The sequence below is a fragment of the Oncorhynchus mykiss genome, chromosome 2 (assembly GCF_057628025.1).
Source record: "Oncorhynchus mykiss isolate SJ-2025 chromosome 2, ASM5762802v1, whole genome shotgun sequence".
Lineage (NCBI taxonomy): Eukaryota > Metazoa > Chordata > Actinopteri > Salmoniformes > Salmonidae > Oncorhynchus > Oncorhynchus mykiss.
The window spans coordinates 41,047,381-41,063,984 of NC_143023.1; the positions used below are offsets into that span (position 1 = coordinate 41,047,381).

A 16,604-nucleotide genomic window follows, 5' to 3' on the forward strand; every position below is an offset into this window, starting at 1 on the left:
GAACGAGCTGTTATGTGAAATGTAATAAGCTAAAACAAAACAGTATTTGGTTAATAAAAGCATAAATGTCATCCAGGCAAACTGGATTTATTATGGCCAACTAATTAGGGCACCCCGTAGCCCACTAACACATTGCAATATTGCAGGGATCATCAACTATATTCAGGTCCGCACGATTTCTAATTGAACCCTTGGAACGGATGGTCAGATGGCCGGAGTCCCGGAGCATAATTTCAAATCATTTTCATCGAAGTGGGAGGAGTATTTCGAATATTTGGGGGCGTAGTCAACCATATAAACTGACCAATGAGCTTACGAAGTAATTGGAAGTGGTGATTTTTAAACTAAGTGTGTTATGAACAAACATACGTTTTTTTGTAATGAAGTATAATTCTTTCACGTGAAAGTACATTTGTAGAAAATGTGAGATTCGTTTTAATCTAATGTACGGTGTAAAAAAAAAAGTGATTTGGATTGCTTTTTAGCTTTGCACGTCTTTGTGCTCCGCAACGACCCGTAGCTAACGTTATTAGCTAAGCTAGCTTTGCTTTGGCCAGACAATATGCAGATGGTTAGATACCTAAAGGCGTTAACTTAGCTACACATATCCCAACCAGCTGGTTATTTACACCAGGGTCCGTTTTCTGCTTGTTAATTCACACATCAGAAGTATATATCGCACTATAGCGTAATGTCATATTTGTGTGTATAGATAGCTAGGCTCACAGTAACGTTAGCTGCCTCAACATATTAGCTACATTCTGCAGAGATGTTGGAGGAGGAGCATACAGACAGACAGCACCAACTTGCCATGTTATGTCAGAAGCTCGACCGAATTAAAACAAGATATTTAATCGAAGGTAATAACACGTTTTAATACGTTCCATGGCGAAGACAAAATGCGTCATATATTGTACATAATGATATGCCCGTATATAAGACCACTAAGTTTGCAAATACAGTATCAGTCAAAAGTTTGAACACCTACTCATTCCAGGGTTTGTCTTTGTATCACTATTTTCTACATTGTAGAATAATAGTGAAGACAAACTATGGAATCATGTAGTAACCAAAACTGTAAAATTGCCTTGATGACAGCTTTGTACATTTTTGCATTATCTCAACCAGCTTTATGAGGTGGTCACCTGGAATTCAATTAACAGGTGTTCATTGTTAAGTTAATGTGTTGAATTTCATTCCTTCTTAATGCATTTGAGCCAATCAGTTGTGTTGTGACAAGTCAATACGGAACATTTCAAGAACTGAAAGTTTCTTCAAGTGTAGTAGGAAAGAACATCAAGCTCTATGATGAAACTGGCTCTCATGAGGACCACCACAGGAAAGGAAGACCCCAAGTTACCTCTGCTGCAAAGGATAAGTTCATTAGAGTTAACTGCACCTCAGATTGCAGCCCAAATAAATACTTTACAGCGTTCAAGTAATAGACACATCTCAACATCAACTGTTCAGAGGAGACTGCGTGAATCAGGCCTTCATGGTTGAATTGCTGCAAAGAAACCACTACTAAAGGACACCAAGAAACACGAGCGCTGAAAATCTGTCCTTTGGTCTGATGAGTCCAAATTTGAGATTTTTGGTTCCAGCTGCTGTGTCTTTGTGCGACAGAGTAGGTGAACAAATGATCTTTGCATGTGTGGGAACCACACATGAATTGCGTGAATTTCGATATGCAATCCCATCTGGTTTGCGCTTAGTGGGACTATCATTTGTTTTTCAACAGGACAATGACCCAACACACCTACAGGCTGTGTGAGGGCTATTTGACCAAGAAGGAGAGTGATGGAGTGCTGCATCAGATGACCTGGAATCCACAATCACCTGACCTCAACCCAATTCAATGGTTTGGGATGAGTTGGACCGCCGAGTGAAGGAAAAGCAGCCAACAAGTGCTCAGCATATGTGGCAACTCCTTCAAGACTGTTAGAAAAGCATTACTCATGAAGCTGGTTGAGAGAATGCCAAGAGTTTTCAAAGCTGTCATCAAGGCAAAGGGTGGCTACTTTGAAGAATATTAAGTATTTTTATTGCTAAAACATTTGGTTACTACATGATTCCGTATGTGTTAATTCATAGTTTTGATGTCTTCACTATTATTCTACAATATAGTAAAAAATAAAGAGAAACCAGTGAATGACTAGGTGTGTCAACTTTTGATTGGTACTGTAAATGGTCACCCACTGTCTTTTTTCCTCGCATTTTCATGCAGATGAAACTGATAATATCAACCAGGCCATTGGCTCAAATTCCCCTGAAACGTGTCTCGCATATCTGATGGATTTGGAGAAGAAAGGAGACCCTCACTTGGATCCTAGTCATCTCACAAAGCTTACAGACTTCTATACCCGTGTATTCTCAACTATGCCACTGGGAAAACACTGCAAAAATGAGAGCTATGCCAGAATGCTGGTCAGATTTGCAGAGCTGAATGTGTGAGTGATCCGTGATCATACTTTTCTATGAGATGGTTGAGCCTTGTTTTGCAACATGTTCCTCTGTGATTGTACTTTAGCTACATCAGTTAAAAATACAATGTGTAGGGTGTATTAATAATATTTAAAGTGGCAATCTGGGATTCGGGAAAACAACAAAGTGGGTGCCCTGACACTTTTTGGTTAGCAGCTGAGGGATAAGGTTAGAGAAATTTAACCACTCAAATTCATGGATGCAAGGACTGACCATCCATGAGTTCAAAATTATAGTTTTATCCATGTTTTGAAGCTATTCAGTCTTTGTTTACAATTACATGGTTTACAAATAAGTTTAGATGTTGGGTTCTGATGGATTACGACAGTTGAACTAAGCTCATGAGAAATGTATACTAGTAAATGTATTTTCTTCCAAAAATCAATGGCTAATTTCCTAGTTTAAATCCAAAAAATGGATGTACCAATCCCAGATTGCCCCTTTGCAAAGAGCTCTTTTTAGTATTTAGTTTAGGTCTGTCAAATGAGTCCTTTAATATCTTTCAGAATCCAAGACACCAAGGGGGCAGAGGACAACTTCAATGTTGCGACTACACACTGCCAGGATTTTGCTTTTGTCCACATTGCACACGCTCAGTTTGAACTGTCTCAAGGTAGAGAGATGCACAACAATCTTAGGTTTGACTGTCGTAGATGATTTATACACACAGATGACACAATTTGGGTTATTTACTAAACTTTAGCTCTATGGATTTACCAGCTTTCTCATATTGATAAATACTCATACACCCATAGCAACTATTGTATCTCTAACATCTTATTTATTTACTGACGATACATGCATCAGTCCAATCTGTGAAGCTCACATTCAGAAACTCCATAATGCTTCAGGAAAGTACTATTGGTAGGTAGCCTAGTGGTTAGAGCGTTGGGCCAGTAACCGAAAGGTTGCTAGATCGAATACCCGAGCTGACAAGGTAAAAATCTGTCATTCTGCCCCTGAACAAGGCAGTTAACCCACTGTCTCCCGGTGAGTTGTCATTGTAAATAAGAATTTGTTCTTAAATGACTTGCCTAGTTAAATAAATGAAAACATCTAGTCAGTAAGTTTATTTTTTATTATTTTTTACTCCCCCATCTCAAAAGGCAACACAAAGAAAAGTAATTGGATACTTCAGAGGGCCATTGAACTGAGTGCCAAACCCAACGACCTGCTGGAGGCTGCTATGCAGAACTTGACTTTGGGCAAAGCAGAACTTCTTTCCTCTGAGGATAAGGAAAATGTACCAGGTTTGTTTTTTTATTAACCTGAAGACCATCGGGGAGGCAGGTAGCCTAGTGGTTAGAGCATTGGACTAGTAACCAACATTTTGCAAGATCGAATCCCTGAGCTGACAAGGTAAAAATCTGTTGTTCTGCCCCTGAACAAGGCAGTTAACCCACAGTTCCTAGGCTGTCATTGAAAATAATATGTTCTTAACTGATTTGCCTAGTTAAATAAAGGTAAAAAAGAAAAAAATCTTGATTTATATAATAAATAAATACATGACCATGTTTCTTCAGCCTAGATTTTTTTTAATGCAATCACAGCTTTTATGCTACTTTTGTGTACTAGTACTGTATATTAATTGTCTTCATGTTTTGTCAAAACTATTTTTCCTTCAGTCTCAACTTATAATACACATGGTTCTGCGAAAAATGGAACAGAATTTCGCAAAGTCTCGAGAAACTCCGACGGTACAGGCGACTTGCAGCTTTCCAGTATTTTTTCTTCAGGGTAAAAGAAGTGTTTTGTTTTTTACAGTTCCAAGTTCTCACACCAAGCTTCTCTCTTTGTTTTCCTTTACATTCTTCTATTCTGTCTCGTGAAAAACAATTGACACAGGTCTTCTCATTCTCTTAGAACAATGGAACCACGGAATGGACCCCAAGAGGACAAGGTTCCAGCTTGGAGGTCTGGTTCTCAACGAAAGAGAGCCGTTGGCATGGTTAGTTTTTATTAGTAGTAGTGTTGGGGTGGGGGGGTGGTGGTAATTGATACAGTTACATATCGCAATATTTTTTGGGATAATATTGTATCGATACTTTGACAAGTATCGATTGTTTTTTGTTAGGTAGCGTTAGCTAGTGCTAGTTGGCTGTACCTGCGGCAAAACCCGGATACTTTTCATCCTATAGCTTGTTCTCCATATTATTTTTAAATAGTGAGCCAACATCTTGTCTCATCTTTTTTTCATGACTGATCAAAACTTGTTTTTTTTATTATGGCTCTCTCTTGTCTCTGCAGCAGACATATAATGAGGGTTATGTTTGGAACATCAAATCGCAATTAAATCACAGTATCGAATCACAATGCATATAGAATCGTGAGAACCGCAATACATACCGTATCGGTACCTAAGTATCATGAGAATATCATATCGTGAGGTGCTTGGCATATTCCCACCCCTAGTTTTAAAGTAGTTTTTCTATCACTTCTCTGGTTTTAAATAATATCCTGTTCTTTATTATCCTGCCTCTAGGCAGGGAGAGAGAGCAGTAGACTACAGGCAATCTCAGAAATGGATGATGATGACAGTGATGGAAGACAAGTGAAGATGGAGGCTCTCATCTCAAGTAGCTTGTCCAGGTAAGCATTCTTTACCGATGTCAAGGGAACACTATCAGAACACACAGGATTACAAAGCCTAAACTGATGAATGGAACTTTGTTTTAGGCAAACTTCTGGTTCAAGTGCGATGTTATCCTTGTCCTCGGCCAAGAAGCGTGTTGAAGATGGGGATTTCCTCAATCTAAAGGTTTGTGAATGAAAATCCCCACCTTTCAGTGGTAATTATAGATTGTTGAATAATTTTCTAGTGCCTGGCCCAACTGTTTACAATTATATACAATAACATGGAGAGCAGAGCATAGTAAAGTGACATCTTACATAATCTTATTTTAAAGACTGGAGTTGATTGGGACAGTCATATATATCATTGTTGATTTGCTCTCTCAGACACCTATCATTAGCCCTGAGCCATGCCCATGGAAGGACATGGGAATTGTGGACTCCACCACTACACTGCTGCACAGGCAAGATAGGAGAGATGACACTAGGATGGAAGGTATGTACAGTACCTTTACATTGAAGTGAAACCATTTTGGCCTAGTTGATGACGGTGCAAAAATGCTTGTTTAGTGAGAAGCATTAGTTGGCGCACACCAACATATTCATAGAGGTGCGCACTAACGGAATGGTAAACTTGGGGAAAAAATGTATTCTCACGCATATCGAGTTTATGTTCTCTGCTGTTTCAATGGTAGATACCACTGACAATATAAACCAGATAATTGGTTCCAACTCCCCTGAGGCTTGCCGGATGTATCTGACCAAGCTGGAGAAGAGGGGCAATCCTCAGACAGACACCAACCTTCTCCTAAAGCTGAAGGACAGCTATTCCAGAGTCTTCTCCAGACTGCCATTGGGAATGTACAGCAACAGTGAGAGCTATGCCAAGATGCTGGTCCGATATGCTGAACTCAAAGGGTGAGTGTACTTCAGGATGTTTTTGGGTATAAAAAAAAAAACTGCATATATTCACATACGTTATCCAGTGTTCTAGAATTGGTTTGATGACTGTATAATTTTTTACTTTTTAAAAAAATGTCCTCTGTAGCATTGATGACCCAGATGATGCTCGGGACAACTTCATCGTTGCGAGATCCAACTACAAAAGCTTTGCCTTTGTGCACATAGCACATGCTCAGTTTGAGGTTGCTCGAGGTAGATTGCTCTTTTTTATTTTTATTTTACATAAACGATTGTGCATAATATATGATTTAGACACTGAACATTTATATTTTAATACTAAAGAGATTTTTGTTCATATTCTTCCAAAAGCTCAGGTCAAGAAAGGCACGTCAATACTACAGAAAGGCCTCCAGGTGAACGCAAAGCCCACTGAACTAATTGAGACTGCAATGCAGAAACTAAAAGCTGGGAATTATCAGTTTCTCCCCGCAGAAGACCGAGAGAGTCTCCCAGGTAGGTTTCATTTAAATGTAGTCAATTATGCTGTATGTCTTGGTGGTGTTCATTAGGGCATGAAATGGAAAACAGAGTCCCTCTCTGTTTTCTCCTGTTTGGTACCAAATGAACATGACCCTGTTCATCCTGATTACAAAGTGATAACGGCTTCAAGCTTAAAGCTTGCAAACCTGATGTAAGTTTTAGTTGAATAGATGCCTTATGTGTGTTTCTTTTTTTAGAGCCACTGTCTCACGGGTCATTGAGTCTGTCAAACTATGGTAGAGAGAGGGAGCCGGAGATTCCCACCCGTTTACCTCTGAGCCAGACACAGCCCAAACCCTCTAGCATGGAGCTGTCTTCAGGGTGGAAAATACCAGCCCATGTAAGCAGAGTCGTGTCTCCAGAGGTTTGTCTTTCCATTTTATTTTTGGGGTTACAACTATGTTATCAACATAGAATGTGCTGGCATCAAACTCCAATTTAGTTTGTTCATTCTTAAGACTGAGTTAAAACCTCTCTCTTTTGGCCTCTGTTTTGACACTCAATACTTATATTTTTGTTTTCTTTTGGGTTCTTCTATTTTAACCTCCTGAGTTTAACGTTGTGTGTGTGTTTGGTCGTCATCAGGAGAAGCACACCCCTCCTGATTTCACGCCCATTCCACGTCTGGTGGACTCTCTACCCACCCCATCACTTCCTCTCCCGTCCAGACTCAACCCACCCGTCGCCTGCCAGATGCCCAACTACAAAGACACCAGGGCCAACAGGTGAGGGGCTGGATAGGACATGTATATAACATAACAGCTCTTGTACAATGATCCTAATCAGCATAATCTAATGATTCTATTTCAGCTCTTGAGATATTAGGAAATGGTATTGTCAGTGTTGGGGATTACCAATTACTTCCCATTGCAAGAAGTTGAGCTACATTAAAGCTGCCCTCAAGAAAAATATAGTTGAACTAAAGTTACTTTGAGAACTACCTTGTGGAAAAATTATCATATTTAAATCTGAACTGTCATAATGCAAATTTAAGACTGTCATCCATACTGTGACATGGCGTAAGTAACAGTCACGGCAGACAGTGTAGTGAGATCTGTGAGTGCATTTAGTCTTGGAATCCAGAGGAAAGATGGGAAGCACTTTCTTTGACATTTGAATTCCCCTCTCTTCACAGTTACTTTACCCCTGGGGTCAAGAGGAACTCCCCATATGCGGGCCCTCTCTCAGCAGCCCATAAAGCCGGCCCTGCCCAGCAGCAGCCGTGCACCCCCCTCAGCCAGGTGTCCTATGCCCAACAGACCCACCAGGTAAACCACAAATGCCATCCATGGGATTTCCCTGATCACTTGACCTGAACAGGCAAAACGCAGTCAGGTCAGGAGGAACAAAGTCATGGCCCTAGTTATGTTCTCTTTTTGTGAGTTTGCTGTTTAAATTATAGGCCTATTGTCAAATGAAATGTGGACTCTATGGTTGAATGACTCTGCACTTGTCTGTTACTTCAGGGTTCTGCCGTTGCTCTCTCAAACGAGTCCATTGTGATAAAGGGCAAACGGTTCCTCGTCCTGAAGATGATTGGCCGAGGTGGATCCAGTAAGGTAGGGGTTAGTTGTCTTGTTCATTAGGGCACAATGTAACAAAAGCTCTCATAACATTGTGCAACGGAAAACAAAAAACAGACAACTTACTTGTTGGACAATTTAAGATGGTACTTCCCTGTTTCAATTGGTTTGAAACCTGAAGATACCAGGGAAGTACTACAGGTGTTTTTTGGGCTAATTGGATGTTTTTTCAGCTGGTTTGATGGTAGGTTCTCTGTCTTTTCAGGTGTACCAGGTTCTGGACCAACGTAATCAGCTGTTTGCTGTGAAATATGTGAACCTGGAGGAGGCCGATGCCCAGACAGTGGAGAGCTACAAGAACGAGATAGAGCATCTCAATCGCCTGCAGCAGTACAGTGATCAGATCATCAAGCTGTATGATTAGTGAGTGTTCACTACTCTGACTTATTCAGCTAGGGTACATTTATTATATTTTTTGATGAAAATGCATACACATACGTATATATCCAAAACATAAGAAAAACTTGTGGTACTGGTACGTACATAAAAATAAAATACACATGGCCTAAATAAAATTTAAAAATTAAGAATAACACAACGTATTTCAAATGTGTTTGTTTTTTTACCCCATTTTCGTGATGTCCAATTGGTAGTTACGATCTTGTGTCATCAAGTGTCATCAATCTTGTATCAACTCCCCAACGGGAGAGGCGAAGGTTGAGTCATGCGTCCTCCGAAAAATGACCCGCAAAGCTGCACTGCTTCTTAACACCTGCTCGTTTAACCTTGAAGCCAGCTGCACCAATGTGTCAGAGGAAACAGTTCTGCTGACGAGTGAAGTCAGCTTGCAGGCGCCCGCCACAAGGAGTCGCTAGAGCGCGATGAGCCAAGGAAAGCCCCCTGGCCAAAACCCTCCCCTAACCCGGAAGACGCTGGGCCAATTGTGCGCCGCCCTATGGGACTCCCGGTCACGTCTGGCTGTGACACAGCCTGGGATCGATCCCCAGGCTGTAGTAACGCCTCAACACTGCGATGCAGTGCCTTAGACCACTGTGCCACTCGGGAGGCCCCGACACAACGTATTTTGATTGTGGTCCTCTGTTCCATCCCACTATACATGTCATGTGATTCCCAGTGAGCAGTGCTTTTTATCTCTTTTATTCCAGTGAAATAACCAACAGCTACATCTACATGCTGATGGAATGTGGTAACCTGGACCTCAGCACCTGGCTACGCAACCGTAAAACTATCAACCCGCTGGAGAGGAAGTTATACTGGAAGAATATGCTGGAGGCAGTCCAGACCATCCACAAACATGGTTATTATCTCTCCATCTATCTTGACCTCTGTATCTCTCTTCATCAGTATCCCTTATGTTTTCTAAGTTCCTCATACCCAAGCATTGCAGTCTCTACGACAAGCCTTTTAACTTTTTTCTGTAACTTTTTTTTTGTGTAGGTATTGTCCATTGTGACTTGAAGCCAGCCAATTTTGTGATTGTGAATGCCTCGCTGAAATTGATTGACTTTGGCATTGCAAACAGCATCCAGCCTGATGTGACAAGCATTATGAAAGATTCTCAGGTAAGAGCACAACCCCCATCTCCAACTGTAGTTAATAATGTATGTGTACATAACCAGAAGCTTTCCAGAATAAGGATATTGATCTTCAAGAAAAAAATCCTAAACACAGGTTGGGACCTTGAACTACATGCCCCCTGAAGCCATCAAAGACACTTCATCCCAGCCAGGGAAGGCAAGCTCTAAGGTGCGCTGATGTCCCTTCCTTCTTATCCAAAACAATGTATTTTTAATACATGCATATTCCATATGAACTCATTTATATCAATGTTGGAAGATTATGCATGTTTAATGATGTATAATGAATCTGTTGATTTGATTCATAGATTAGTACTAAAGGTGATGTGTGGTCCCTTGGTTGCATCATGTACTGCATGACCTATGGGAAGGCTCCATTCCAGACCATCACCAACCAGATCACCAAGCTACACGCCATCATTGACCCGACCCATGAGATGGAGTTCCCTGACATTGCAGAGAAGGATCTGCTGGATGTGTTGAAGGTGAGCGATTCCATTCATTCTGCAATGTATTGGCTTTTTGGTTGAGTTTTGATTTAGTGTGAATGACATGGATACATGGGATCTGGTGGGTTATGTTTTTTTTCCCTACCACCAGAGGTGCTTGGTACGAAACCCAAGAGAGCGGATTTCCATCGCGGAGCTGCTGGAGCATTCATACCTAAAGCTTCAGTCTCAGCAACAGTCACCTGTGCCAGGTACATAAACGCGCACACATTATGCATATTTATACCTCATACCTGCCATAATACCAAGTGTTTTTATTTATTTTTTTAAATAAAAGAAATTATTGCACCAACTTTCATTTTGTCTGCCTCCCTATCTCCTTTCAGCACCTCCTGACAATAATGATCTGAAGAGGATCCTCAACGAGCTCGCTGCCTTACAGTCTCCCAACAGCATTGCCAGGGCTGCTAATGTAAGCATGACAATGTGGAATTTCCAATAATAATTGTCTTATCGTCGTTTGCTTTAACTGACTGGCGTCTTCTCTGCAATCGACAGAACTTGGCGAAAATGTGCAACAGTGGTCGGAAACTGGACGCTGCAGGGTGTGTAAAGTCATCCAGCCATCTCAACTGGAAGATGTAGATGCTCCACTGATGGCCTAAAAAAAAACAAAGGGGTCAGCAGATGGGACTCCATTCCTAGCCTAAGTCGAGCTTTACCCAATAGATACACTGCCCATTCCATGCTTCAGCACAACCGGAAAAATACATGCTGTTTGGCAGTACACTGGCCCTGTTTGAATACTTTGAAAATGTTTCCTTCCCCTTTTTAAAGTAATCACTGATCTGTCATGTCTGGAATGGTGAAAGCTATGAAGTGGAACCTTTGCTTTTATTCTATCCAAGTATGTTAGATCAGTGATAACACAGAGGATGGGAGGAAAGAAGGAAGCATTTGAACTGTTTTTAAGCAGGGTCCATAAATGCCCTAGAGAGCTCTACCATCTCCATGTTTTATTCTCTCATGTCTTCATGACTTCCCCTTGCTCGCATCTTGAAGGATACGGATCTACACTTTTTTTTCTTTTTAAGATGGACACTTTTTTTGTGTTTCCTTACTTTGCACATTTTACTGTACTCTCAAACATGTAACTACAAAAAAAATGCTCAACAAATGAACTAGCTAACTGTATTATTGATGTTTATTTCTTTCAGCTGTCAATTTCATCTGTAGTTATTTATAGGTGTGTATACAGTATACAGTATATACAGTATATACAGTTGAATTCGGAAGTTTACATACATGTTTACATACATGTTAGCCAAATACATTTACACTCAGTTTTTCACAATTCCTGACATTTAATCCTAGTAAAAATTCCCTGTCTTAGGTCAGTTAGGATCACCACTTTATTTTAAGAATGTGAAATGTCAAAAATAGAGTGATTTATTTCTTTCAGCTTTTATTTCAGTTTTTATTTCTTTCACATTCCCAGTGGGTCAGACGTTTACATACACACAATTAGTATTTGGTAGCATTGCCTTTAAATTGTTTAACTTGGGTCAAATGTTTCGGGTAGCCTTCCACAAGCTTCCCACAATAAGTTGGGTGAATTTTGGCCCATTCCTCCTGACAGAGCTGGTGTAACGGAGTCAGGTTTGTAGGCCTCCTTGATCACACATGCTTTTTCAGTTCTGCCCACAAATTTTCTGTAGGATTGCGGTCAGAGCTTTGTGGTGGCCACTCCAATACCTTGACTTTGTTGTCCTTAAGCAATTTTGCCTCAACTTTGGAAGTTGTCCATTTGGAAGACCCATTTGCGACCAAGCTTTAACTTCCTGACTGATGTCTTGAGATGTTGCTTCAATATATCCACATAATTTTCCTTGCCATCTATTTTGTGAATGCACCAGTCCCTCCTGCAGCAAAGCACCCCCACAACATGATGCAACCGTGCTTCACGGTTGGGATGGTGTTCTTCGACTTGCATGCCTCCCTCTTTTTCTTCCAAACATAAGGATGGTCATTATGGCCAAACAGTTGTATTTTTGTTTCATCAGACCGACCAGAGGACATTTCTCCAAGAAGTACAATCTTTGTCCCCATGTGCAGTTGCAAACCGTAGTCTGGCTTTTTTATGGCGGTTTTGGAGCAGTGGCTTCTTCCTTGCTGAGTGGCCTTTCAGGTTATATCGATATAGGACTCGTTTCTCACATTGGATATAGATACTTTTTGTTCTAGGATTGATTTGCACTTTTTGCACCAAAGTACGACAGAACATGTCTCCTTCCTGAGCGGTATGACGGCTGCATGGTCCCATGGTGTTTATACTTGCATACTATTGTTTGTACAGATGACTGTGGTACCTTCAGGCGTTTGGAAATTGCTCCCAAGGATGAACAAGACTGCTGGAGGTCTACAATTTTTGTTTGGCTTTTTTCTTTTGATTTTCCCATGATGTCAAGCAAAGAGGCATTGAGTTTGAAGGTAGGACTTTAAATACATCCACAGGTACACCTCCAATTGACTCAAATTATGTCAATTAGCCTATCAGAAGCTTCTAAATCCAGGACATCATTTTCTGGAATTTTCCAAGCTGTTTAAAGGCATAGTCAACTTAGTGTGTGTAAACTTCTGACCCACTGCAATTGTGATACAGTGAAATAATCTGTCTGTAAACAGTTGTTGGAAAAATAACTTGTCATGCACAAAGTAGATGTCCGAACTGACTTGCCAAAACTAGTTTGTTAAACAAAAAAATTGTGGAGTGGTTGAAAAATGACGTTTTAATGACTCCAACCTAATTGAATGTAAACTTCTGACTTCAACTGTGTATGTATGTGTGTATATATATATATATATTAATACTTGCACTGGTAGGATACAAATAACTGGAAGTCTTGAATGAATTATACGTGAAGCTGCTGAATGGATGGCTCTGACAATATAAGATGGGCTGATTTCAGTATATGGTAATAATGCTGTCTCAAATTGATATCAAAACCAACCAAAGGATTTCAGCACCAGATCAGCGAGAGCTTTGAATACTGCATGCACCATTTTCTAATACCTCCATCAGCATGACTGTTCCATGCTCTTCATGACACCAGACATATTCCTCTCTTTTTTTCCACCTTTTGCACCCAGGAATGGTTTCCACTAGATAGCACAGCCACAAAGTCAAAATGAGCTTTTGTAAAAATTCATGAAAAACAAAAATGTGCTTTTTGGACTTTAAGGTTAGCAGTGTGTTTAAACGGGTCATTAGTAGACTTTTTACCTAAGCACAGTCCTTAACTTGGGCAGGAGCTCACTGGAAATGAGTAAAGGATTTTATTCTGCTAGAGTTCCTGAGCCTCCTATAGAAAATTATCTCAAAAGAATTGAGTTCCTGCACCTAAATATAAATGAGTACCGCCACGTATTTCAGCCCAAGTCCAGCACTGGCCTAAACATGCATTTATAGTCAGGAGGTAAAATTCACAGAAAGCAGTGGGGAAGGGGTGGGAAAACAAAAGGGATATATGGTATATATTGACAATAATACATTTTATTTGGCAGATGCCTTTCAGGACACTCAAGAACATCTTACATAAAATCTGCTACTGTAAATTAAATCTATTTAATTTAGATCTATGTAATGAATTAGAATTTTGCTTTATTATATACAAGGTAAATACAAAAACACTATTTTAAAAACTATCAGCTTATTTTTAGAATAATGGCCAGGTTCTGACACGTGTCACTTCACACTTATACCATGTGCAGTGAACAGTAGCTATTGCTGTGTAGGCTACACATCGTTAGATAGACTCACAAGGCTAGCAAAAACAAGGGGCCAAACAAAGCTCACTGTTCAATGTTTTCAAGAGGCAGTGTATAGAAGATGATGTTGGAGCATGTGTCAAGTCATTTGATATCAGTGATTTTGCCATGAAGGGCCTCCAGTCCCCCTCTATATCAATCACTGATTCCATTGATCTAATCGAGGGCCTTAAAGACAGTTTCAGTACATTCAGAGGCAATGATCACCACTACAATGCTGTTTTTATTCAGCACTTTTAGAAATCATGAAACACTCTTCTCCACTTCGACTTGCACTCCCTTCCTCGGCTGTGAAATTACCATCAGTCAAGTGAAAATAAAATGTTATTTCAGTTTATGCTCTGATTTGCCTCAGGTAATAGGCTACAACAACTGGCCTATTTCTTCAATCTTTTATACTTTCTCCGGAACATGAAATTTGTTTGTACCTCAAGTTCTGTGAGGTGGAAGGAATTCCTTTATTCTCCATGAAAATCTACTCTCTCTATACTGTGTGGCCTGGTGGCAGGGTCTTCTCAGGAATTTACGACGTCTCTCTGACCACAGCAACCTAGTTAAAGGAGGCAAGGTTGAGTTGGGTGGGTTGTCTATCTTTGTTTTTCTATGATTTGGGATTTCTGTGTTTGGCCTGGTATGGTTCTCAATCAGAGGCAGCTGTCAATTGTTGTCCCTGATTGAGAACCATACTTAGGTAGCCTGTTTTCACCCTTGAGTTTGTGGGATTCTGTATTTTACATTATAGCCATTACCATATATATGATTAAATATTATCTGATGTTGGTTGTGTGAGGTATCTGCATTTGTGCACTGGAGCATCATTATGAGATTAAACAACTGCTTGCTACTTGCCTGTTTGTGTGTGTGACAAGAACTGCGTAACATGGTGTGACCTGCATGTTGCAAAACTGTAGATAACAGCCCAGCAGATGCTTTGTCCTTGTGTTTGTATGTAACAATATTGAGCACATGGTGTGACTTGCTGTATCTTACAAAGTTGTGATAGGGAGGGGTGGTCATCTCGAGGTTTAACTGAGCAATGACCACAATAGCAGGAATGACCACAATAGCAGGAACTGAGCAACTGTTATAACTAGGGGGTGATACCAGAACAGTAGGAATACATCGACGGAGGGAGGACTTCAAGAAGCGCCAAGAGGCGGGGACCCGCCTGAGCGCCTGCGATAGGCTGAGCAAGTTTAAACCACGTCCAGTCTCTAATGTGATAGGCCAACAGATGGGTTGGAACAATGTCTATCACAGTATAAGAACACTGTTTACATACATCTTGTCAGTTCTCTGTTCTGCCCTGCGTGGTATTACAGTGAGCCCGTATATACGAAAGTTGCATTTGCCATTTATTACTTAGCTAATAAAAAAAGACATAGTATACAATCGGTGACTCATTGTTATATTTATCCTGATACCAGATTCGAATTTACGCAACTCTAACAAGTTGTGGGTGATTATTTTCTGTTATGTGTATGTCTCCTTTCAGAACTGTTTCGTTTCTCCTTTGTTAGTGTTCTCGGTTTAATAAATATATGATGAACACTTACCATGCTGCGCTTTGGTCTTCACCTCATTCCAACGATGATCATGACATGCTGTACACAAATTAACATTTCTATTGTCAAGAGTTTTGGTTGCACACATGTACATTCTCTTGATTAGAAGATATGTACTGAAAAACCCAATGTAAACCTAATACACAAAATGTTTTAATAAATATCTTTAATGTCTGAGGTACAGGAAAACAAACACTCACTTAATAGGGCTGACCTCTGACCTCTGTTCTGACTTCCTGGTGAGGCCTGATCACCCTAGCTAGAAAGACAGCAGACATTATTTTTGTATTTATTTATGGGCTATGTAAAAACAAATATTTAAGAAGAAGTGTATAATTTATCAATAGTCTTAAGTGTGTTTCAGACCACAAGAAGGACAGAGAGAGAGAGACAGATGTTTCTAGTCTATTTTACCATTACCTTATGGGATACAATTATTTCCTCATGGAGTTATCAAGAGATAATTTGATTTGTTATTCTAATTAGTTTATTTTTTATTTAACAGGCAGTGCCGTTTTTTGTTGTTGTTGATGCATGAATCAGGGTGTAAGTCATGTGTCCAAAGGGGTAATTACTGGTGCCCTGGTGCCCTTTGGTAAATAATACCGGTCCCCTAAACTAAACTGTTGTTCTGGTCTGACCACAGATGGTATGGAGATGGGTGGAAGATAATTCTGCCGAGAACAGTGTGAACCTCAACACCCCCTCTAACTGGCTGAAAATGGTGTTCAGTATGGTCCTTCACTTCTACAGAGAAACCTGAATCCGAGCCAGCAACCTGTACACAGAATCCAGAAGCTATCAACTTCCTATTCTCTCATGCTTTTTCTCTCAGGAGTGTGATGTGGGTCCACGTAGAGTGAGCATGGAGAAAATCCAGTCTAAACTTCTCTCATGCTGCTGGCGTACTGGTAGGAAAATGGACAAGACATAATGGACTGTAAAGGACACCGGCGGCTCAGGTGAGAGACATTATCAACGGCCATCCACTTCAAATGTACCATTAAAAGGACAAACTGAAACACTATCTGAAGAAGAACATGAAGAAATGCCAGGAAAGGAAGGATGAGTGCCGGGGACGGAGGGGGTGGTCAACCGTGCCTGTAATTGATTTAGGCTTATCCAAAATTGTTTATTTGGATA

The 16,604-nt window shown here is 40.4% G+C and overlaps 1 protein-coding gene across 1 annotated transcript; it reads left to right on the forward strand.

Moving 5' to 3' along the window:
• The first annotated feature begins 301 nt into the window (after positions 1–301).
• Positions 302–11,259, forward strand: LOC110489869 (dual specificity protein kinase Ttk). The gene is made up of 24 exons (XM_021562824.3): positions 302–860; positions 2,228–2,450; positions 2,991–3,097; positions 3,591–3,734; positions 4,110–4,221; positions 4,348–4,432; positions 4,967–5,073; positions 5,161–5,242; positions 5,443–5,551; positions 5,751–5,973; positions 6,104–6,210; positions 6,328–6,471; positions 6,696–6,862; positions 7,084–7,223; positions 7,634–7,766; positions 7,965–8,057; positions 8,287–8,444; positions 9,188–9,339; positions 9,480–9,604; positions 9,714–9,788; positions 9,928–10,104; positions 10,220–10,319; positions 10,455–10,540; positions 10,627–11,259. Exons 1-24 carry the CDS (start codon positions 770–772, stop codon positions 10,711–10,713), a joined length of 3,027 nt encoding a protein of 1,008 aa, XP_021418499.3. The 5' UTR covers positions 302–769; the 3' UTR covers positions 10,714–11,259.
• The last annotated feature ends 5,345 nt before the right edge of the window (positions 11,260–16,604 follow it).

Coding starts and splice junctions, on each gene's coding strand:
- LOC110489869 (XM_021562824.3), top strand. CDS start 770: ATGTTGGAGGAGGAGCATACAGACAGACAGCACCAACTTGCCATGTTA. Junction 7,767..7,964: donor ATGCCCAACAGACCCACCAG/GTAAACCACAAA, acceptor CTGTTACTTCAG/GGTTCTGCCGTTGCTCTCTC. Junction 9,789..9,927: donor CAGGGAAGGCAAGCTCTAAG/GTGCGCTGATGT, acceptor TTTGATTCATAG/ATTAGTACTAAAGGTGATGT.